Below are 25,028 nucleotides of genomic sequence, written 5' to 3'. Positions count from 1 at the left end.
TGTGCACTTGCTGATAGACAATGTAAAATAATTTTAACAAAAATAATGTCGTGAATGTTAGAGTAAATTAATGTACAGGGAACGTTTACAACGCCAAAAACAAGTTTGACAATGTCCGCATGGATTAACATTCAGGTCCGTTTGGCAACTGGCATGAAACATCGAGCATTTTACATTTTTATTTACTTCATCCACGAGTCAGTTATTACATTGGTGTTTATTAAATTGTTTTGTAATAATGAATCGTATTCAAAAGTAATAGGGGCAACAGACTGCAATTCCGTGTGTCAGTAGATATGTGCTTTTCAACAGCACTTTACAATGGAGTTTACAATGGAGGGCTGGGTGCCAGGGATCTGGGATTTAAGCCACTGAAGCCTCCCACCTCCTGTTTGTAAACCTGTCCTGTTTTTATATCAGTTATTAAAGAGTTCAAACACCGTTTATCTGCAGGCTGATAACGTCGGTTCTTTATAATAATAATCCGCAGATAATATTAGTTCGTTCAGTTCAGTCTTATATATACTTAGGTAATTACCCCCCCCCCCCCCCCCCCCCCCCCCCCCCACTTCCATTTATTTCTAAAGTAGTGACTTTTTTGTCCTGTTAGTTAATTACCTTAAGCAGCGGCCTTACTGTACTTATTATCTAAAGCAGCAGACGAACTCACGGCTGTGCCAGCTGTTTGCGCCTGCGCGCTGTGCCCGGCGTCCAGCTCGCCTGCATTGGACATCCAAGCGACTATCGGACAAGTAAAACACGAAATATACAAAATATGACAGTTCAATCAACCGCTCTCAAAGCAAAACTGAAGCAGTAAACGAATTCCTAGCCGAAATCGCACTGAACGTTTCTATTTTAAGATGGATGAGTTCGCAAATTCACCGATGCTTTTTAATGAGATTTGGAAAATGTACAGCTTCGTACAGCGCAGTCGAGATATCGCAACCAAACATCGAACAGTCTGAACAAATGTCTTTTAAAGGATCAGTGTGCCTCATCTCAACAAAATTAGTCCACGGGACTTGGGCGAGTTGGTTAATACAGACTTTCGCTATTGGTTCTTCCCGCATTAAATGCCAACGCACCTAAAAAGTGAAAACCGATATGCTCCAAAGGTTACATGGAGTTTAGCTTAAAGTTAATATTTAAACAGTTATAATGAGAGAAAGTGCCAGCCAATAAAATGATAACAATGTTTAATAGATGGCAGGTTATTACTGCGCTCTAGATGACATTTCGAATCTTTGATTGCTACTGTGCCTTCACAAAGCATTCAAACCCCTTCACTATTTACTAATCTTGTCATGTTGCAGCCTTACGCTCAAAGCTTTGAAATTATTTTTTCTTCACATTATGCGAAACCTAACACCCCAGAATGATAATGCACAAACATCATTTTATAAGTTTTTGCAAAGCGCCTTGAGCTTTGCATAAAATGTATTATTAAATATATTTAAAAACAAAAAGTTGAAATATCACATTGACCCAAGTATTCAGACCCTCTGCTTTGACTCATGAAATTTGACTCAGGTGCATCCCATTCTATTGATCATGACTGAGACGGTTCTGCACCTTTTCTGGGGGTCCGTCTGTGGTCAAGTCAATTAATTGGACCTGATTAGGAAAAGCACATGCCTGTCTATAGACTGTCCCCCAGTTGATAATGTGAATCAGAGCAACAGCTAAGCCACGAGGTCGAAAGAATTGCCTGCAGAGCTCAGAGACAGGATTGTGTCAAGCCACAGGTCTAAAGACTACTATAAATTTTGTGAAACATTGAAGATTTCCAAGAGTACAGTGGCCTTCATAATTCTTAAATGGAAGAGGTTTGGGACAACCATGACTTTTCCATGTGCTGGCTACCCGATCAAACGGCAATTATGGGAGAATGGATTTGGTAAGAGAGGTGATCAAGAACCTGATGGTCACTCTGAGTTCCAGAGAACCGGTGTGGAGATGAGAGAAATGTCCTGAATGACAACCACCACTAAACACCCTGCTGATCTGGACTTAATGATAGAGTGGCCAGACAAAAACATCTCCTCAGTTAAACAGACATGGAAGCCGGCTTGGAATCTGTAAAAAAATAATCTAAAGCAGGGCTCTCAAACTCCAGTCCTGGAGGGCCGCAATGGCTGCAGATTTTCATTCTAACCCTTCTCTTAATTAGTGACCTATTTTTTTTTGCTGCTAATTAACTTCACTTGAATTAATTTTAATTGACTTGCTCTTGAAGATTCAGACCTAATAATTGTTTCTTTTACCTTAATTAGCAGCCAGACAATAATGAGATACAAAATGAACCAAAACATGACCAGCAAACTGTGACCATCATTCAATATCTGAAAATAAAAAGGGTGGAAGTCTCAGGAATGTTGATTTGCTCAGGTCCCCAAAACAATTTAACAGTGCTTTTAGAAAAGTGAAGACAATTTTGAAAATGTCTGCTATTGCACAATGAGAGCACCAGCAAGCCATGGAATTAAAGAACAGGTTTAATTAACAAGACTTGGCGTCTAATTAAGCATCTAGTTGGAGTGAAACTGGTTGGAGTTTCAGGCCCTGACTTAGCTGGTCTTCTGTCAACTCACTGACTTCACATTTCATTTCTGTTTAAGGAAAGAAATGAAGCAAGTCAGAGGAACAATGAAGACATTCTGGGGAACAAATCTTAAAAAAAAGTGAATTAAAATTAATTCAAAAGAAGTTAATTAGCAGCAAAAACAGGTCACTAATTAAGAAAAGGGTTAGAATGAAAACCTGCAGCCACTGCGGCCCTCCAGGACTGGAGTTTGGGAACCCCGATCTAAAATATTCTCAGACTGTGAGAAGCAAAACTTTCTGTTCGGATGAAACCAGGATTGAACCTTTTGGCCTCAATTCTAAGCATCATGTATGTAGGAAACCAGGCAGCTCTCATCACCTATGCAATGCCAGTGAAGCATGGTGGTAGCAGCATCATGCTCTGGGGTTGTTTTTCAGCAACAGGGACTGGGAGGCTAGACAGGTTTGAGGGAAAGCTGAATGGAGCAAAGTATAGAGATATCCTTAATAAAAACCTGCTCTAAAGTGCTGTGGACCTCAGGTCTGCCTTCTACAAGGACAATGACCCTAAACACAAAGCAAAGACAACACAGGAGTGGCTTAGGGACAACTCTGGGAATGTCCTCAAGTGATCCAGCCAGGGCCCAGACTTGGACCCAATTGAACATCTTTGTACAGACCTGAAAATACCTGTCCGCGGACCACAGATCGTCTCCATCCAACCTAACAGAGCCTGAGAGGATCTACAGGGGAGAATGGCAGAAAATCCTCAAATCAAGGTGTGTGAAGCTTGTCCATGGAGGACAAGTTGTACTGGGGGAAAAAGGGCAATGATTACCCAGAGCCCAATGAGTTGGGGTGCCCTAGAAGCTGGGAATGAAAAGGACATGTAACAGACATGGATTGAGAGGAAGGGGCTAACAGAGATGGCTTATGTATAGGGCCCAGAGTTCTGTGGGTGTAAAATTTAATTTAAACAATTTTAGAAGAAGGCTGTAACACTGCAGAATTTGAAAAATGTAAAGTGGCCTGAATACTTTCTGAAAACACTGCATTTATCATCACTACAAAACTCCAGATACCCATCTTTGGTAGATTTACATTGATCTGCAAAGGTGAGCTCTGCTTCTTCACTGCTCCTGGCCCGTATGCTGTGTATGTGCTGTTTGGATGTTCTCCTCATGCCTCTGTGGGTTTTTTATCACTCGCCATATCTGTGCAATTTCGGTTAACTGCTGACTGTAAATTGGCTAAATACACCAATTAGCCACAACATTAAAACCAGTGACAGGTGAAGTGAATGACACAGATTACCTTGTTACAAAGACACCTGTCAAGGGTGGGGTATATTAGGCAGCAAGTGAACAGTTAATTCTTGAAGGTGACATGTTGAAAGCAGGAAAAAAAATGGGCAAGTGTAAGGATACGAGTGATTCTGACAAGGACCAAATTGTAATAGCCAGACAACTGGGTCAGAGCATCTCCAACACAGAAGGTCTTGTGGAGAGTTTCCATTAATCCATGGTTAATACCTACCAAAAGTGGATCAAGGAAGGGCAACCGGTGAACCAGCAACATGGTCAAGAGTGTCAATCTGGTCCAACCCCACAAAAAGGCTACTGTAGCACAAATTGCTGAAAAACTGAAAGCAGGCCATAAGAGAAAATTGTCAGAATACACAGTGCATCTCAGTTTGCTGCATACTGTATGGGGCTGAGTAGCTGCAGACCAGTCAGAGTGTCCATTCACTTAGAGGATCTGTTCAAAACGTTAAAATATCACAGGATCTAATCAACAACATTTTAGAATAAACTTCCATTTCAGGGAAAAGGACACCCTTCCTTTCTTGTTCCTTTTATACAGTAGCTTTTTTGCTTTGTTATTGTATGGAATGTGACCGCTTCTAAATCAATAAAAGAGTGTCCATGTTGACCCCCGTTTACTGCTGAAGGCACCTACAATGGGTACATTGAGTGTCAGAATTAGACCATGTAGCAATTAAAGAAGGTGGCCTGGTCTGATGAATCATATTGTCTTTCAGACCATGTGGGTGTTTACCTGGGGAAGAGATAGCACCAAGACTTGCTATGGGAAGAAGGCAAGCTGGCACAGGCACAGACAGAATGATGTTCTGGATAAAGTTCAGCTAGGAAACCTTGGATCCTGGCATTCATGTGGATGTGGATGTACCATCTACCTAAAAATTGTTGCAGATTCAGCATACTCTTATGGTAGTGGCATCTTTCAGCAGGATAATGTGCCCTACCACACTGCAAAAACTGCTCAGGAATGGTTTGAGGAACATGAGAAAAGAGTTCAAAGTATTGAACTAGCCACCAAATTCCCCCGATCTCTGTGGAATTTGCTGAAAAAATAAAGTCTGATCCATAGAAGCCCCATCTTGCAACTTACTTAAAGCATTTGCTGCTAACATCTTGGTACCAGATACCATAGGACACCTTTGGAGGTCTTGTGGGGCCCATGCCTCAAGGGGTCAGAGCTGTTTTGGTGGCACAAGGCAGACCTGCAAAATATTAGGCAAGTGGATTTAGTGTTGTGGCGAATTGGTGTGAGTGCAGTACTCTCTGCAAAGGACTGGTACCCAGTTTTGCCAGGACAGACATCAGCTCAATAACACCCTGGAAAATGCATAGATAATAGATGGAAAATTATACCTTTAGGAAGAAATATGGCTGTTGAAATGATTTATGAATGTTAAACAACAAACGTGCTCAGTGGTGATGAGGAGGCATATGTGAACGAAAACAGTCTGTGCTGGTGACTGAAATATGCCAATGACTTTACATATCATTCTCAACTCAGGGCCTGTCGGTATGGGAGCCTATCCTTGCAGCTGATATATCACTCATTGATTCTTTCGAGTTCAAACTGATTCCTTACCCGCAAATGATTCACACGATTCATGAACTGAATCATTACTTGAGATCGTGGCACAGGATTCTTGTTAGTTTGATTCACAAATTGAATTATTGCCAGAGAATGAGGCACATTGATTCTTGTTCATTTGATTTGCACATCGAATTACTACCCATGGATGAGTTGCACAATTCTGGTGTACTCATGATGTGTGTGCTTTCAAACAGGATAGTTTGATATATAATAATTTATTATTTTTCTGATTATTTATTTTCCGGTAGTTTTATTATTGCCAGCAGCCCTGCATCTTATTAATGAATCAAATCAGAAAGAATTGATTCATTTAAATGGGTACTTTGAAAGGACTGAATCAGTATAATGAATTGCAATAGCCATCACTAATATACACCTTCTATAACTTTCACCAAATGTCCAATGTGTGCAACGAAGATGGGTGATGCTCACCCTCCAACTGATTCCATCATTTCTATAGTTCTGGGTGTTTCATTTTTCTGGTCAGTTGAATTACATGACTGTGATACTCAAGTCCACCATAATCCTTCAAAAGCAAATTCAGTCAGTCAGTCAGTGTCCAACCCACTATACTATCCTAACACAGGGTCACAGAGGTCTGCTGAAGCCAATCCCAGCCAACACAGGGCACAAGGCAGGAACAAACCCCGGGCAGGGAGCCAAAAGCAAATTCATTCATTCATTAATAAACTCATGTTGCAACCCTTCTAATTCCAATTTAGCCCTAGAAGTATGAGATGCAGGATATTAACCAAACTTGGGTTGCTACCTTCTCACATACCCACATTCACAATTCTAAACATAAAGGATGAAGCACAGTCACTGGGATAGCAATTTAATTTCTAAAGGTTGATGTCCAAAAAATGACTATTTGAGCTGATGAACTGCAACCTTTACCTTGAACTTTTGTGTGAGAAGGGAGACATAGACTGACCAGTAACTTCAAGGGACTAAGCTCTCACTTTGACACAACTATCCAGTATAATGACCAAAAAAGAAAAAAGACTCTCATGATGGTTATAAATAGATTCAAGTGAACCTTGCTGAAAACAGAAATACTGGGTGCCCATTTTTGGAGGCATGTGTCATGTAGGTCAGCCTAAAAAAGCCTCATACTGTGAGGTTTGGGTATACTAACAGTTATGTGAATGGTAAGACTCTGACAGATTCCACCAAAACAGACTTTGGCAAGATAATATCTTAAAAAAAATATTTTTTGAGGTATACAAGCTGAGTTATACTCCAGCATCAAGCCTACACTGCGAAAAACCAGTTTATTCTTTTGTGTTGTGCCCCACTGCAGGCACGTGCCTAAACACAAGTCGGTGGTGTTTGCACAATGCAAGAAAAGTGAATGATCCAATAAAATGCAGGTAGTTTATGCCTTCCAGGACCATCCCTCTTCTTGTTGCACATTTCGTTCCTTAGGCAAATGTATTTGTCCCCCACATTTTTCCACTTTTTCATACATTTGCCAACTTCCAAACTGATAGTAGCTGATACGTCACACCACAAATTGGCTGCCATCCGATTGTGTTTGTAGTGTTGTGATGAGGTATCATATAAACATGCAAATTTGATAACTTCTTCGTCAAGCCTTTTCTTGACCTGCTCCAGGTTTACTTCAGAATAATGGAACATGTTTCAGTAAACACATAGTTACCAAACTGGCCAATCAGAGTCATCGGGGTTTGCGTATTGTCCACATCGACATGACACTTAGTCACATTTTTAAGGAGGTGTGTGTCAGGCTGCCTACAGTACAGGCTATTTAGGCTATGGCAGTATAAATCAGCATTAAAGGTAGCCATTATGGAGAAGAATATTAAGGCTATGGATTAATTTGTTGTTTCCATCCCATATCCACTTGTTTAGGAGGACGTTTTAAGTGTTTGATTTGAACTGGGTGTACTTGACTTTAATTAATGCACATATTAATTAAAAAGACAGGATAAGCAATCCTTCTCACCTGAAGTGTAAGAGATAATGACAAGAGTCCTTTCTGAAGAGTGTGAACACTTAATGTCTTGAGCAGCAGGAACAGACATCATAGAGTTGATGCAAACAAAGATTATTAATTGGTCTTCGAAAAGGGAAAAAAAATATATGTAACATGGTGTGACAATAAGTTGTTAGGAGCTGAATGTTCATGATCAATCAAAGTCAGTTCATTATCAAACAGACACTACCATTGCATAATTAGTGAAAGGGATATGTTTTCAAAGACAAATAATGTGTAGATGTTCTTTTCAAAAGGTGTGGGCTCTGAGGTAGAGGTGTTTTCTATTCAGAATAGGCACACAGCAGGGAGTTACTGTTCCCTGGTATTTAGCTAGCTGTAGTATAGACTGAGGTAGGCAATCCGATTCCGGTGTTTTCTGAATTGGGTAGCAGATATAAACTGTAAAGAAAGAAAGAAAAAACAAACAAACAAAAAAGTCAATAATGCACAAAAATGTGTAATTCATGTATTTTGGTTATGTAGTCAAGATTAACTTCAATGGTTCTTCTGGGTGCCATCAATCAAATATTATATTATGCATCTCTTTGGCAGTGAGAATGTTTCCTCAAATGCTGTTCAGTAGATAAAAAATCTTCATGTAGCACCCATCACGGTGTTACCGCAGTGTAATTATTAAGTAAAGCACAACCTATTTTTTATTTTTATTTTTTTTAAACAGTTGTTCGATTTGCTTAAAGCAGTCTAACCTATGCTGGTTTAATCTCTGCTGGTCACTCAAAGTGTTTGTCTGATGTGGCTCCAGGGCAGAAATTCTAAAAGCATGCACCCAATTACATAAGATGTGCAAAGTGTCTGGGATTGTGTAGATAACTAAAATGTCCTAAATACACAAGAACACAGGTATCTATGGGGGGCACCATAGAGCCCATGGTAGAGTTGGCACTGAAGTCTGTTGATTTTTAATCTAGCTTCTTAAACTCTAAGCCCCCAAATGCAAAATATATCTTAGTACAGACTAGGGCAGGAACTCACCTCAGGTTTCAGAGTCCTCTGCTCTGGAGTTGGAATTTGCATCCAATCAGGGGACCCAAACCTCATAGGCCAGGATACTTTCCGGGTACGAGAGACATCATGCTCATACGCCCCAGGGCTAAACAAATCATGAAATGTCAGTGTCTGGTAATCCAACCAAATCTCCTTAAATTATGCTAAACAAAAAAATCTTTACTTTTTATTCATCACCACAGTTCTGACAAATGCCATTAATCCACAAGGTATGATTGGAAATATGTTGACAGAATGGTTAATGCTGTGACCTAACAGATCCAGCATCCCACAAGTTTTCTCAATGTGGAGTTTCTACGCATAACCATATTTTCTTCGGGAACACCAATTTTCTTCCCACATACCCAAAGACATGCAGTTCAAATTGACTGGCAATTCCAAATTGGCTCTGGATGAGTGTATGTGTGGGCGTGTGTGTGCAGATGTAGAATAATTGTAAAATAATGTATATGTATACTATTTTCTTATTTATCTTTCTTCTCTAAAATAATTAAAATAAATAAAGGAGGTTTAGAAATTAAATTAAAGGAAATGACATTTACCAGTCCATGCCCAGTTGTGTTTATGCTTGTTATGTGGGACACACTTTTTGGAAAAACCCAACACCATTCTACACAAGCTTTGAAAATGGGTTTAAATAATCCCAAATTTATCTGTGGCAGAAACCTTCCCAAATTCTTTCTTACCCTGGATTGCAGTACTTTCTCTGGTCTGATATGCTGATTCGTCGGGATTTGATGTTGAAAGGAGCAAAAGCTGGTGTGAAGGTGCGCTCTCGAAGTAGATCACCCTGGTAATCCACTGGAGACACAGTTGTTGTCTGTGTAAAACATTATGGAGCATAATTTAGAGTCACTTAGCAAAATAATTGTTTGTATAGTTCTGCATCTTATACTTCTGTATAAGCCTGAACATGCTGTATACTACAGGATGTCTGTGTATGTTATATGCTGCTGCTGGAGCATATGAATTTCTTCTTGCATATAAATAAAGTACATATTTATCATCTAGCCATCTGTCTATCAAATATGTAATGTCTTTTCAAATCTTTCTATCAATTAACATTTACCTGTATTTTATATAATGACATCTAATCTATCTATTGATATGCCTATCTGAGTGCCTTGTACCCATGTTTCATATAATGCCATTCCTAATTATTTGCCTAAAACAAGACAAAATCTGTACCTATTAACTCTTGCAATTTCCATTTACTGTGGAGTAATTGTGGGTATTAAATGTAGTTATCATTGCTACTTCTCAGCTCCTGCTAGACCAGTATGTGTATAGAGATGGTAGTTTCTCTTTGTACTTGCATATTGTTTCTCAATGTACCGACTGACTGGAGATGCTAAATCTGTCTGATGCCATATAACGCCCCACATTTTTTCTAGGCTTGATTCTCACCTAACTGTTGATGCTAAGTGGATAGAGTGATCTCTACAGCCCTTTAGGAAATTAAGTGGGTTCATAAAATGGAAATGTAGACGGAAAGATTATTACTACTAAAAGGCATAGAAAAGCTTCAGTACTCACAATTTATTTACTCACCTTGGTGAGTTAAACAAACTAAAAAAACAGGCTTTTGGGGTACTTTCACTTATCTCGCATGTCTCACTATTGCATCTGTCAATTTTCTCTTTTTCCTTTTTCACTGCTGCTGCCTCCTGCCTTTTGAGGTGTTCCTCTATAAAGGCAATGTCCCTACTTTTACTCCACTTTGGCCCTAATTTGGCTCAACCTCTCACATGTCAGTCATAAGTGCCTAACGATTATCAAACCCATTTGAGGCTATTTCAGTACTATGATAGAATGTTCCAAAAGTAGCAATGATACTGAAAGTAGCAAGAAATGCATGACAATAGTGAAATATGCAATATCAAAATTAGTAGTTTCATCTGTTGAATGAAAATGGTCTTACTGGCTTCAGATCCACTTGCCTAGCTCAGTGTAACAATATGCAGTGAGTCAGTTTCTGAAAAAGGAGGAAATGCCTATGGCTGACATTCAGAAAGCACTTTAAAATGCAAATGAGGACACCTGCATGGGCATCAGTTATGTCAAATAATAGATAATAAAGCACTTCAAAGACACAGACATTACCAATCAGCCGAGAAGTGGTCTGGTCACCCAGGAGCTGCCTCTACTGAGACTAATAAATGAAAAAGATAATTAAAGGGTGGTAAGTGACAGTGGAATAAGAACAGGGCACCAAGAAGCCCAGTTGTTTATGAACTATTGTAAGTGGACATTTAACATTCTAGTAGGGTGGAAACAACTGATATGCAGTGTATCCATTAAGCGTCTTGGGATGTTGTTCTTTTAGTCATTATGGTCTGCTGGTTTATAACCATAAACCAGGTGGTTACATGTTCGGACCTCACTATTGACTTATTACGTAATTCTGAGAGTTATATTTTAACCTGCTACTCCTTACATTGAAAAAATATGTGCTGAATAATAATGTATGCTCTTAATATATCTCATCACCCAAATGAATGCTAAAGAGGCTAAACAATGTAAACTGGAAAATGAGAAACCACATTATTACAATGGGCCTATCCGTGCTACACTGTGATCAATATGAGGCTGCTGGTCCATTTGTCCACACACATGAAAAGTGCCCCCTCTCCCTATTACTAACACTCCTTTTCTACACCCTGCCTTTTTTTTCCCTCCTGCTAGCTAGTCCTTTTAAAAGTCTCACCTCCCATATCCAAGCTCACTTAATTAGGGCGGCTTTATTTCCCTAGTTTGTTTCACCTTCTGAATCAACCCAGTAACTATTTCAGGGGTCACAATGATCAGCCCATGGACTACCTGGCTAGAACTCCCTCTGGTGACACTGCACTTCATAGCTCCAACTATCACATAAAGAGACAGGCACAGTCTAGCCTTCCCAATATCCCGTAGGAGTCCATGAATCAAAACAAGGGACTCTTAATTGTGCCTGTCCACCCAACTGGAAGCCCCTTACTACCTTTCAGTTGCTCATGTGCCCCTAGGTAAGAGACTAGCACCCCTTGTTAGTAGTGCAACATAGTGAATCTTTTAATTGTTTGTGCATATTTTTGTTCTCCTAGGATCTTGTAAGGTCCTTTGTCTGTCCTTACTTGGTCATAATATGTTACTACTAGGGAATCCATTCCCAGACGGGTTTATCCATTCCTGGGAATTCGGGAATGACACAGTGCACGGGCATCACACATGTGAACGGTTTTAGATTGAGCCACACTTATTTTTAATAAAACTACTGCAATATGTTAACACCAATAAAAGACTAACCTTAACTACAAGCAGTTCATGCTGTCATAGAAGTACATGTATCTAGTTAGTTGCGGAAGAGCACAATGTGTTGAGCGTACGGTCATCCAGGCGAGAGCGCACCTTCATGCAGAGTACGCCAGCCGCTGAGAAAGCACGCTCTGCATCCACTGAAGTAGGCAGCACAGTCATCAGATACTGATACACTTGTTCTAAACAACGTCCGTGCTTGCCGTTGCTCTGAAACACCGCTATTTCAGCTTTTACTGATGCATCCAGTTTCTTGTCATCATTCTGTGATGGCAAGTTTCTTGGCACAGATAATGCGGATGCAACAGACTGACACATTGCAATTTCAAGTTGCTGTTCAAAGCTGTCAACAGCACAGACGTCAATGAACTCTGCTCCATCCCGGCATTCGTAAGCTGCAGAGTGCAGACACCTCCCAGTCCACTGTGCTCAGTCTTAGTGGGAGCCGGGAGACTGACTGCTGCTGGTCTGTTGTTGACTGAATTAATGAGCGATACACTACACCGTGGGCCAAAAAACCGTACAACTTAATTATTTTCAACTATAACTCTGTTATTTCTTGATCGATTTTTACACTTTTAAATGCTATATATGCGAGCTTGGCCGTTCCCGTTCAGCCGGGAATTCCAGCAGTTTCATTCCCGGGAATGCGGGAATGGGAAACGTCTGGGAATCCTGGGCTCCCGGTAATAAGGAGCCCGGGAATGGATTCCCTAGTTACTACCTGTCCAATTTTTATAAATGATACAAATATGCTGTGCACTTATATTTTGAAAATCAGCTTGAATGATTATATAAAAAAGAGTTACTTCTTGCCTTAAAGTAAATTGCACTGTCAGAAGTTAGGCATGGAAGATCTTTTAGTTGGATACACTGGCTCAGATTTTCCATTTAAAAAGTCAAATATTCTAAATAACTACAATGTCATCATGTCATTTGGGTTTACCTGGATAGTGGGGAGAAAGCGACTTGCAGTTCGAGCTCCAATGACGTAGCCCTTCTTGCTCTCTGGTCTCTTCTGTAGCTCATGAATAAATGAAGTGATCTTCAGGAGACAAAAAGGTAGGGATGACTTTTAAATGGTAGGCAGAGAAAATTAATTTATGTACTAATAATGACAAGGCATGACAACTGCCACATTGTCTTCAATTCAGTAGATCACTGGCATTATTTAGTTTATTTAACAAGTACATTAATCTTTGTATTATAAAGTGCCTTTCATGGAGTATGCATCACAAGGACCTTTACAAAGCACTAACAGGTAGTTATAACTTCCTATCCATCTATCTATTTTATATACCAGCTTTATCCTGAGCAGGGTCATGGATAAGCTGGGGCCTATTTCTGCAAGCACAAGACAGGGTGCTGCCATCCATCGCAGGGTGAAAACACACATGTGTGCACACACACACTAGGGCCAATTTAGCATTGCCAATCAACCTAATCTGCATGTCTTTTTACTGTGGGAGGAAACCTGAGCTCCCGGAGGAATTCCACACATACACAGGGAGAATGTGCAAACTCAATGCAGGAAAACCCAAAAATCCACCCATTTTAAGAACTAAGTATGGAGTGTCATTAAAGTGCTCTGAAACACACATCTGTTCTTTATCCTTCTAGACACAACTCTTTCCAGCCTATGAGCCTTTATCGCAGCTCAACTTTCAAGATTCTGCTAATGGAAGCTTTGTGATCTGCTCACCCAAAATGCTCACATAATTAGCTCTGTAACCCATTGAATGAGATATTAAATGGGAAAGCCCACATAATGTATGATACTACCATTTAGGATTTCATGGCACTGCTAGACACCATAGGTGAATGAAAACCTCTTTCTGTGGCTAAACTGTACTAATGCAAACAAAGATGGCAGTGAGGTGTAAAGGTTAAGGCTTTTGACTTCAATCTCTGAGGTTGTGGGTTCAAATCCTGCTACTGACACCATATAAACAAATCACGCAAAAGAAATGTAACCAATTGTATTTAAAGTTTTGTAAGTCACTATGGATAAAGGCATCAGACAAAAAAGTAAATAATGAGACACCTGGGAGCATTCCTTTCGATGCTCCAGGTGCATACAGAAATGAGGAGTAACCTAATATTGCTGCTGCTTCCTATGGTGCACTCCAAACTCCAGTAATGCTAATATTGGAGAAAATACAGGGAGCAATTAGGCTGCCGCCCCCAAATGGCAAATTAATTTCTTGAGATCACTACTCTTGATCAGGTCAGGTCAGGTCAGGTCACATCAGGTTGGGGAGCATGCACTGGTACAGTGCGTTGCCACAATCACCACACGATAAAAACAGCTCAGGATCCTGGTTGGCAACCCCCCCAGGTAGATACGCGGTCCCGTTTCCCAAACCCCCCCCAGAAATGACCAGGTGTTATGTGGACTTCCCCTTGGCCTAGTCCAGCTGCTGGGGTCCCCAACAGTGAGGATCCTGCGAGTTGGATCACCCTTGGGGAACCGCAACACATGGCTGTAGTGTCGTAACTGACGCTCCCTCACAATGCAGGTAATGTGCCTCATTCGGGGCTTCATGAGCAACCACTCATATGACACAAAGTCAAACCAGCGGTACCCTGGGATTCTCCAAAGAGACAGAGTACAGAAGGAGTCTAGTCTTTGTCTCAGGACATTGGAAAGCATCCATGTTTTGCAACCATAGAGCAAAACAGGAAGTACCATGACTCTAAAGACTTGGACCTTTATCCTTTTGCAAAGATGTCGGGAGTGCCACAAACCACTTTCCATTGACCTCATGACTCCCCATGCTCTCCCAATCTGTCTACTGACTTCATAGGAAGAGTCACCATGTCCTATGAAAAGTCATATGAAGTCTGCTCTTGTAAGTGTGGTTTAATTCAATTCAATTTATTTTTAAAAGTGTTCATATATGAGAAAAGGCTGAGAATTCAAGCTGTGATGTATAAATCCAACCAGACATTGAACTTGCAGGGAAGTATTTGTTAAGTAATTAGAAGTTTCCATCTGAAATGTAAGCCATCAGCCATGTAATCATTTCAAGCTTCCAAAAGGGTACTTTGTGCTATAAGCCAGCACACTCAGCAAAACCTGGCCCCAAATACTCACAATATCATTATTGTAGGTGCCAGGCCCAACCTCTGGTTTACCCCTTATGGGAGGCCGTTCATTTCCCATGAAGTCGGGGGAACTGAAAATAGGGAAAATCTTCTTTTCCTGGGTTGTACCAAAGGACAGGATCTTTGCAGGTGCTGTGTGGAGAGAAGAGGAAATGAAGCAAATTCAGTGGTGCTCTAATCTGTTCAAACTGGACACAACAATAAATCAGTCTTCAGTTTTATATACTGTAGTGCACAATCACATGGCAGGTTACAAGGCAAACAAGGGCACCATGGAAAAGCAGGGGTCCACAACTCCTGTCCTGGTGGGCCACAGTAGCTGTAGGTTTTCATTCTAAACCTTTTCTTAATTAGTGACCTGTTTTTTCTGCTAATTAACTTCTTCTGAATTAATTTTTTGAAGACTCAGACCCCTGAACTGTTTCATTTTTCTTAATTAGCAGCCAAACAATAACGAGATACAAAATGAACCAAAACATGACCAGCAAACTGGGTCCATCATACGATATCTGAAAGTAAAGAAAGATGAAAATCTCAGCAACGTTGATCTGCTCAGTTTCCCAAAACATTTTGATTGTGTTCTTAGAAATAAGAAAACCTACAGTTTCGGAAATGCCTGCTATTGCACAGTGACAGCAGCAGCAAGCCATGGAATTAAAGAAACACTTTAATTAACAACAAGCACTGGCGCCTAATTAAGCAACTGGTTGGAGTGAAATTGGTTGGAGTTTGAGGCTTTGACTTGGCTGGTCTTTTGCTGGTGCACTCACTTTATATTTCATTTCTATGTGGGTGCCATTTAAGGAAATAAATGAAACAATTCAGAGGAATGATGAAAAACTTCAGGGGAACAAATCTTAAAAAAAAAGCCAATTAAAATGAAAAGAAAACTAGTTATCAATTAAGAAGAGGGTTAGAATGAAAATCTGTAGCCACTGCGGCCCTCCAGAAAAGGAGTTGGTAGACCACTGATGTAATGTAACAAGAAGATAAACTGCACAATTATTCAACAGGTTATAAACAACAAGGAAGCAGACTATATGAGTAATCATGAACTGATAGTAGATGGGAATAGATTGACAGTATGAGATGACAGACCAGTAGGATTAGGAGGATAAGGTAAGAGAATATAAAATTGATGTACCAAAAGAAATTCATATATTGGAATTAGAAAGAAACATCTGACAATATGAAATGTGCAGTATTGTAACTATAATAATACTTTTTATCTATTGTCTAACACTTTAATAAAAAAAATGATGTCACCAGCATCAGTCATGAATTCATATTTCAGTGTGAGAAAATGTCTGGTCTCAATAGCATATGAGGATTGAATTTTCAGTGAATGAGCCAATTCCTGTAGTTGATAGTCACACACAACATCACCGTGCGTATGGAGATGCATGAATGGATGCTAGCAGAGTCATACATTGTGTTTAGTCATTTAAAGACAGGAACACATACATTGCCACTCAGATCTTCAGTGACTATTTAAATGTTTCTTCCAAAGAATGCTTAAATGATCATCCATTAACTTTTAATACCAAATTCCTGAATGGATGCTAGCAGTAGTACACAATGGGGAAAGCTCTACATAATAAGAACACAAACATCACTCATTAGACAGATAGGGGTTACTCCCAACTGTTCTCTATTGAAAGTAACAAAAAATCAATAAGCTTATCAGAGAGAATCAAATCATTACAGTCAGAGTTGTGACAGCGGAGATGTGAACAGGACATCATGCAGTCAAGATGTTCACACATTGCCAATTAAAGTAGATCTTCACACTTCTAGAAAGGAGACAAATGTGTGAATTAGGATGAGGATTGTAAAAAGACGTAAATAAAGGTTTAAATATTTGATAGACTTGTAGTGATTTTCTATCTTTATTGAACAGTCAAACCCATATGCTCATTAGTTTTGGAATGAGTAAAGTTAAATCACAATGCTCATGGACAGACCTATAGGAAGAAATTCAGAGAATTGAAGCCATAAGGCTAAAAGAGTGCTTACCAAGAGAATCATAACAGGGCTTTGCAATAGTGTGAAGGCTGATATCCATGAGTCCTGGGTGGTCTGGTAGGTTGATTTTAAGCAAGCAGCAATGACAATCAGTTTTGGGTGTTTTGAAAATGATACCATATTACAATGGAAACCACTGTAATCAATCCAGCTGAGGGGTGATACAGTAGTCCATCATATCAGAATACTGAAATTAGATTTTTTTTTATCTTGCTGTACGTCTTTAATGCTGTGTACAAGAACAATATTGGACTTGGGGTGGCACGGTGGCACAATGGTAGCGTTGCTGCCTCGCAATTCAGAAATCAGGGTTTGCGTTCTGGGTCCTCCCGGCATGGGGTTTGCATGTTTTCCACGTGTCTAAGTGGGCTTCCTCCAGGTGCTCTGGTTCCCTCCCGCAGTCCAAAGACATGCAGGTTAGATGGATTGGTGATACTAAATTGTGCTTGGGATGGATGTGTGTGTGTGTGAGTGTGTATCTGTGTCTGTGTCCATGCAATGGACCTGCGCTCTGTCCAGGATCTGTTCCTGCCTTGTGCCCTATTCTAGCTGGGATAGGCTCCAGCACCCCCCTCTCTTATGGTCTCTGCCATAAATCTAAATTTGCCAGGATAGGCTTTGGACCCCATAACAATGTAATGGAATATGCAGGTTCATAAAATGAATAGATGGATGAATAATGCTTAAATTACGCTTAAATCACAGGTTCACTGACTTTATAACAAAGGTTCCGGCAGGATGGCAAAACTTTGTTGATTCACTGCCTGGCAACATGTGCCTTATTATATTATGTAATTAAAACAGTTTGTTACAGTAATCAAGGTCTCTGTTTACCTATATATTTGTTTGCGACTTTTTTATGACATCATCTTTTGCTTACATGCAAGCAGACTCGGGTTACGTGCATGTAAGGTTCAGGTCACACTTCAGGTCACAAATGCGTCTTTCACACATTTGTGACCTGAAGTGAAAACAGACTACTTGGCGACAGTTGCCACCTTGACTACCTTATATATACACTATCCAAACACACATAGACTGTACACACACACACATACACAAATGTCTGTCATATAATATGTACAGTGTGTGTGTGTGTGTGTGTACACATACATATATATAAGAAATACAGCAAAAGTTAGACCTCTTATAACATTGCAAGATGCTGAAAAATTAGTTTACGCTTTTGTTTTCAGTCAGCTAGATTACTGTAATGCACTCCTCTCAGGACTATCCAAAAAAGACATCAATCGATTGCAATAAGTGCAGAATGCAACTTCTAGAATCTTAACTCGGAAACGAAAATCTGAGCACATCACCCCAGTTTTGATGTCACTACACTGGTTACCTGTGTCATTTAGAATTGACTTTAAAATACTGCTTATGGTTTACAAAGCCTTAAATAATCTCGCTCCATCTTATATTTCAGAATGTCTCACACTCCAAATCGTAATCTTAGATCTTCAAATGAGTGTCTACTTAGAATTCCAAGAGCTAACGGCCTTCTGCTGTTATGCACCTAAAATCTGGAATAGCTTGCCAATAGGCATTCGCCAGGCTAATACAGTGGAGCACTTTAAAACACTGCTAAAAACACATTACTTTAACATGGCTTTCTCATAGCTTAATCTTAGTTAAATCCTGATGCTCTGCATATTCAATTAATTATCATTATTATTCATGGTGGCTCCAAAATCCATATTAACCCCTACTTTCTCTTCTGTTCTTTTTCCGGTTTTCTGTGGTGGCGATCTGCGCCACCACCACCTACTCAAAGCACCGTGATGTCCTTACATTGATGGATTAAAGGCCAGAAGTCCACATGACCATCATCATCAAATTCTTCCATGAGAACCCAGAATACAATGAGGACTAATTGAGGTCATTGATGTTAGGTAGAAAGCCTAGAGGGGGTTGGGTGGTCTCATGGCCTGGAACCCCTGCAGATTTTATTTTTTTCTCCAGCCATCTGGAGTTTTTTTTTTTTTGTTTGTTTTTTCTGTCCTTTCTGGCCATCAGACCATTACTTTTATTCTATGTTAATTAGTGTTCCCTAATTTTAATTATTTATTTGTCTTTTTTCTCTTTCTTCATCATATAAAGCCCTTTGAGCTACATTGATTGTATGAAAATGTGCTATACTGTATAAATAAATGTCTGCATCAACAACAACAATTCCTGCAGGTGTCCCAACTTTGGTCGATTACTTACAAACCATCTGTCTGTACAAAAGTAGAATTGGAACATTCTGTGTTTCAACAGCCTCTGAAGTAATATTTAGACAATACTGCACTGTATTTTGCATTCATAATTGTGAGAAAAAGGAAATTAACATAACATAATTAACACAGACCATTATAACTCTTAAACGTGTAGATCTTTCATTTAGAGAAATTGCAAAAAAGTCAAGGGGTCAGTGAAAACAGTGTCCTACGCCATCAAAAAGTATTGGGAAACTGGAGGAAACTCTCACAGTAACAGGTCTAGCTGATCCAAAGCCAAAACACAATCAAAAGAGAAGATTTCAGGTTTCACACAGAAGTGCTAGCTAACACCCTAAACAAGACTTAAGCTCAAAAAGAGGCTGTAATTGGACCTCTAACCATGTACTAATTTTCTACTATTTAATAGAGGTGTCATGAGATCAGACTTATTCCAACAAAACCAAGACTGAGATAGGAATCGAGATTCCACCAGTCCACCATGGGGAATATGTTTAAATTCAATTATATTCATTTTGCAATTGCAAATTGAGGTGACTGGGAAACTAGGAAATGGATCTGTGTAGTAGTGAGAGTCTTGTGAACCTTTTCCCACACTGTAGCAGTATAGAAGGAAAGAATGAGACCATGATACAAGTGCCTTAAATGACATTCCTGCAGCAGGGTAGATGCCTTGCTCTGAGTGAAAAAGGGAAGCAATAATGAGGGTCCTTGGGGGGAGGCACTGTTTGTTCAGAGAGAGAGAACCCAGTTTAAATTATTTGGCCATATAAAAAGTTCTAGTACCAGCTCATTGGGAGAAGACACAGTACACACTTAAGGGATTAAATGTTGATTTACCAGGGTTTTCCCATAAAATTTGTGAAAACTGGATTAGGTGGCCTCATCTGTCTAGCTTACCTTGTGTTGCCATCTGAGCAAACACCAGGACGGTAAATGATAAAGTGATTGAGTTAAAGTGTTAACATTAAACTCACAAACCTGTAATGGAATAAGTGGATTTAGAAAACGGTTGTAGGGATGTATGGGTGTTAGTATTTATGTACTTTGTTTATTGATGCTGGTGGGTCCTCAGCTTGATTCACAGCAGGAAATGAGTATGCAAGTTCTCCTTGTGCTTGAATGAGATTTCTCCTGAAATTCCAGTTAACTTCTACATCTTGAACACATGCTGTTATCCTAACAGCCAGATCTGAATTGAAATGGTACGGGTGTGCGAATAAGTGTGCCCTGTGATGACTGCCATCAAAAATGGTGTAGATTAAAGAATTCGTTTTATAATAAAACATTTAAAAAAACAGTAATCCATCCATCCATTATCCAACCCGCTGAATCCAAACACAGGGTCACGGGGGTCTGCTGGAGCCAATCCCAGCCAACACAGGGCACAAGGCAGGGAACCAATCCTGGGCAGGGTGCCAACCCACCGCAGGACACACACAAACACACCCACACACCAAGCACACACTAGGGCCAATTTAGAATCGCCAATCCACCTAACCTGCATGTCTTTGGAACTGTGGGAGGAAACCGGAGCGCCCGGAGGAAACCCACGCAGACACGGGGAGAACATGCAAACTCCACGCAGGGAGGACCTGGGAAGTGAACCCAGGTCCCCAGGTCTCCCAACTGCGAGGCAGCAGCGCTACCCACTGCGCCACCGTGCCGAAAAAAACAGTAATGAAACTGTTAATTCAATGCAAACGTTTCAAATCCTTAATAATGTAACATTTTATATGGTAGTGTAACCTGCAATCAGATCAAAGTACATGTAATATCAAAATTAATGTAAATAGCTAAAGGCCAGTGGCATGATCACCCAAGGGTTGGTGTTGCTACCATGCAGATCCTGTAATCATGTCTCCCATAGATGTCAGCTCTTTAATTAGACAATACAAAGGCACACTTTGGATTCATTGATAGTTCTCCTTTGGCCAAGTATATATGAAACAACTGGTATATCTGTGTTCTTGTGCAACCTGCAATGCAATGGCATCCCATAAAGGGCAAGCTTGTGCCTGGCAACTGATGAGACCAAGTTAGCTTCTAGGCCGCACTCCACCCTGAAATGAGTCAACAACCTGGAAACCTGAAAAACAGTAGGGGGATACCACAGTAAAAAATGAGTGCTGCTAGGAAGTGACGGGTAGTGCAGATACCCTGAAAACTGCTGTGAAGAGAGCACCAGGTTAGGGTCATTTGAGATGGCCACCAGTCTTGAGTGTCCTCATGCCACACATAGCTCTGTCTTGAGTGTACAGTGGTTCCCTGAATTGGCCTGGGGGCCTCAAACATAAAGCAGGCCATTTTGAAAATGAAACCAGCCGAGTTTTCGAAGCTGAATCCAGTGCACTGCTAAAGGTTTTGAACCCCCTGAAAAGGTCAGATTTTTAGGTAAAACAGAGCCTCTGTACATTAGGATAACTGATTTATTAATTATTATTCTATAGCCTCTCTAGTTTTGTTTTTTATGTTTTCTACTGTATTTACAGCTGGTGACAAATGTTGGCCTGCATTGGTTGGTGTGGATATTACACAAAAATTATATTGATGACTATAGCATTACTGGTTTTTTTTTGTTATTTTTATTAATTATAACAAATTTTACAAAGCTTTACATAAACACACAAACAAATGAGAACCAAACAACATAAATATAGAGAATCTATATCTATTACTTACAGAAGTAACAAATTAAACATTTATGTAACCAAAATTTTCTTTTTTTTATACAATTCAAATGGCTTATTTGCATCAGCTTTTTTCAGCCTTTTATAAAATGTAAACAATATTTGAAATCCACCTCAAAAGGTACTGAAAGAGGGAATATTTTTGGACCAGCTTTAGCGAGCACAGCAAAATACTGACTGGGACCTTTGTAATAGTTTGTGGGAAGGAAAGGAAGCCACATTTGTGCTGTTAAAGGGCATATTATTGCAAGGTTTCACTGTACTTGTGTTTTATTTTTGAATGCAAAGCGTGTATAAGGCTTTCCTCAGAAAGCAAGCTAATCACAATGCAAATTTTTGCAATCTAAATTACACAATGTGTTCTGTGCACTCATCTAGCATAATGAAGTTGCTAGATTGTGTTTGATGCCCTATAAATACAAGTACACATCAGCATTTGAATGAATAACTTTAATTTGACATGCCAGAAGGTTTGTTTTGGTTGGTGGAAGGGTTTTCGGGATGGGACAGGATGGGGAGGGGAACACTGAGGTCTTGTTAGACTCAGGGGCCTGTGGACTTGGGATCCATCCCAGCTTGTGTGATGAAATCAGACCAGAAAGTAAGGAGGCTAACAAATATCTTTCAGGCACTGACTTTTCAACTTTTACTTACCACCACAATTGCAATATTAATCAGAGCATTCATCCATTTCCTAAACCCACTAATCCTGAGCAAGGTTGCAGATGAGCTGGAGTCCATCCTGGCACGCATAGGACACAAGGCAGGAACAATCACTGGACAGGACACAAGTCTATCACAGGATGTACACAAACACAAGCACATACACACACACAATTTAGCACAGCCAATCCACCTAACCTGCATGTCTTTGGACTATGGAACAAAATCATACACCCATATGGACACAGGGTGAACATACAAACTCTACACTGGGATATGAACTCTGGTCTCTTTACTGTGAGGCATTGGTGCTACCACTACACTACCATGCCACCTCATCAGTGAATATTAAAAAAATAAATAAATAACAATGAATGAAAGCAGTGGAGTGTGAAATTTTATATTAACTGTGGGACTTTTTTGCAAAGTGTCCAAATTATTGCACAAACTGGGCATTCTTTGAATTTAATACACATAAGGTAAAACTGATGACAAAAACTGAACAGACAGTGCTAGTGCTCCAATAGAAGCTTGAATTGTGTGCTTTGGATTGCATTCTCTTGTGTTTTATTAAGTGTCCTTTGATAGAGTGCAACATCAAAATGCTGTATTAAATAAAAAAATGATTCAGTGATCTAATTCAGGGAGGAACCGTAATAGACATGTGCCTGTCTGCAAGGATGGATGTTGGTTGTCAGCGCAGCAACTTAGCAATGTGTCTTCATAAGAAGCTATCCCAGATAGGTGCCTAAAAGTCTAATTTCTTGTTCTTAAACATCAATCCAGCTATTTTTAAACCATTTAAACCAAGTCAGGTTTGCAGGGGCCAGACCCTATCTTATTACCAGGGGACAAAATCTAGAAACCAAAGTTGGAAGCTTCACCAGCCCATTGCATGTCCAGAGAAAAACCCATCTTTACACAGAGAAAACAGTCAAACTCCAGACAGAGGCAATTAGCAGGCCAGTGAATCAAACCTCACATCTCAGGAATATTAAGGAAGATGTGCTAAGCACTGCTCCACTACACCTTCCAAAATAATGCACCCGACTTTTAAAAATGTGGAACAACTGATTTGTGTTTGTTAACTAACACAGTTAAGTGCATTTGGAGTAATCTGGCTAATATAATGTTTACAGTTAAATGTAATAATGTAATGTGTGTCTTATTTAGGGTCATTTCAGGCCTGGTGACCAATGCTGTTGGGATAGCCTCCATCCCACTCTGATACTAAATTGGATAAATCTGGGTTTGAGCATGTTAAATAATAAAATGGGTTTAGAAAATGTATGGATGCTGAAATGGTCTGTACAATGGATTGGCGACCTTTTGAGAGATTACTTCAGACTTTTGTCCATTGCTGAGAAGACAGGCATTAGCCCTTATGATACTAAATATCTGGGTCCTTTCCACATTTTTGCATGAACTATCTAAATATCAGGATGAACGTTAAGAGGAAAGCTGCTTTAAAGCACTGGAAGAAAAGAGAAACGCGTAGGAGCACAACGCATCATTCCAAAACTACAGCTAACACGGAGCTCGTAATTCTACATAAATACGGATATTTCCTCAGCCCTCTTCTTCCAGCAGATGATGGCGGGTGAACAAAAGAATACCGCTACATCATCAGAATGCACGAAATAGCCTTGGACAGGAACCAAATTCATCCCATATAGCGCTTAGGCACACACGTTGTGTCAACGGTGTATCGCCGATCGATCAAACAGGGAGGTTTTGGTCAGCATTTCAATCAAGCTATGTTTGTTTGAAATAACGCTGTACACGACTTAATGCTGCGAACAATACAATATTTTGGACTGGGATGTGACCCCGTCAACATAGAGGTTCACTTTCATCCCCTTCGCCAATCTATGTGCCCAAACTATATGCACAATTCCTACACTTGCTGTCACAATTCTGCCAACTTTTATCAAATCACTTACCCGACTCTTCTTCCTCCATGCTGTCTCCTGTAAATGCCGTGTTTACAAGTTTGTTGCCTTGGAGATGACCCTCCATGACCTCGTCGGGCAGTTGTTCGTCTGTTGCTTGAGCTGTCACGGCGTCCGCACCAAGAGACGGCGGTGGGTCTTTTGCATGTTTACCGTCATGTTTTGGATGAGAAACAGCTTGGGACGTCGTAGCTGATTTCCGCGCATTAGGCGAACGTGGCATCATTAAACGTAATTTTAAACAAAACACGGATCGTAGGTGAGAAGTATTTGTATAAATTGTCCGTAGCTGCTGCTAATGGTTCATCAAGTACCTACCATTTATTTTCTATTTTAAATGCCTAAAATACTTCCCGTTTAATTGAATATATAAACTATATATAAACTATCGTCTTTAAAGTAAATACACAGTGCGTTTTATTGCAGCTTATGTACCATCCTCCAATAATAAAAGCATTCTGGGAAATGGATAGTATGTTAATAGACAAGTTTATTTGCATTTCTTTTCCTTGTACGGTATTACCTACACAGCAAGGCAATATGGAATACCATTTGTGCCAAACTTAATAAGCAAAAAGATAATGATGAA

General features: G+C 39.9%; 1 protein-coding gene across 1 annotated transcript; it reads right to left on the bottom strand.

The window, feature by feature from the left end:
- Nucleotides 1-7,374: 7,374 nt before the first annotated feature.
- LOC114649633 (protein pitchfork-like) lies at nucleotides 7,375-24,810 on the bottom strand. Its single transcript, XM_028799097.2, has 6 exons — nucleotides 24,431-24,810; nucleotides 14,877-15,019; nucleotides 12,726-12,824; nucleotides 9,172-9,305; nucleotides 8,453-8,570; nucleotides 7,375-7,858 (listed from the first exon to the last, which is right to left on the bottom strand). Exons 1-6 carry the CDS (start codon nucleotides 24,663-24,665, stop codon nucleotides 7,790-7,792), a joined length of 798 nt encoding a protein of 265 aa, XP_028654930.2. The 5' UTR covers nucleotides 24,666-24,810; the 3' UTR covers nucleotides 7,375-7,789.
- Between the last annotated feature and the right edge of the window lie 218 nt (nucleotides 24,811-25,028).

The sequence above is a fragment of the Erpetoichthys calabaricus genome, chromosome 3 (genome assembly GCF_900747795.2).
Source record: "Erpetoichthys calabaricus chromosome 3, fErpCal1.3, whole genome shotgun sequence".
In the NCBI taxonomy this organism is placed as follows: domain Eukaryota; kingdom Metazoa; phylum Chordata; class Cladistia; order Polypteriformes; family Polypteridae; genus Erpetoichthys; species Erpetoichthys calabaricus.
This window is presented reverse-complemented; position numbering and strand designations above follow the sequence as displayed.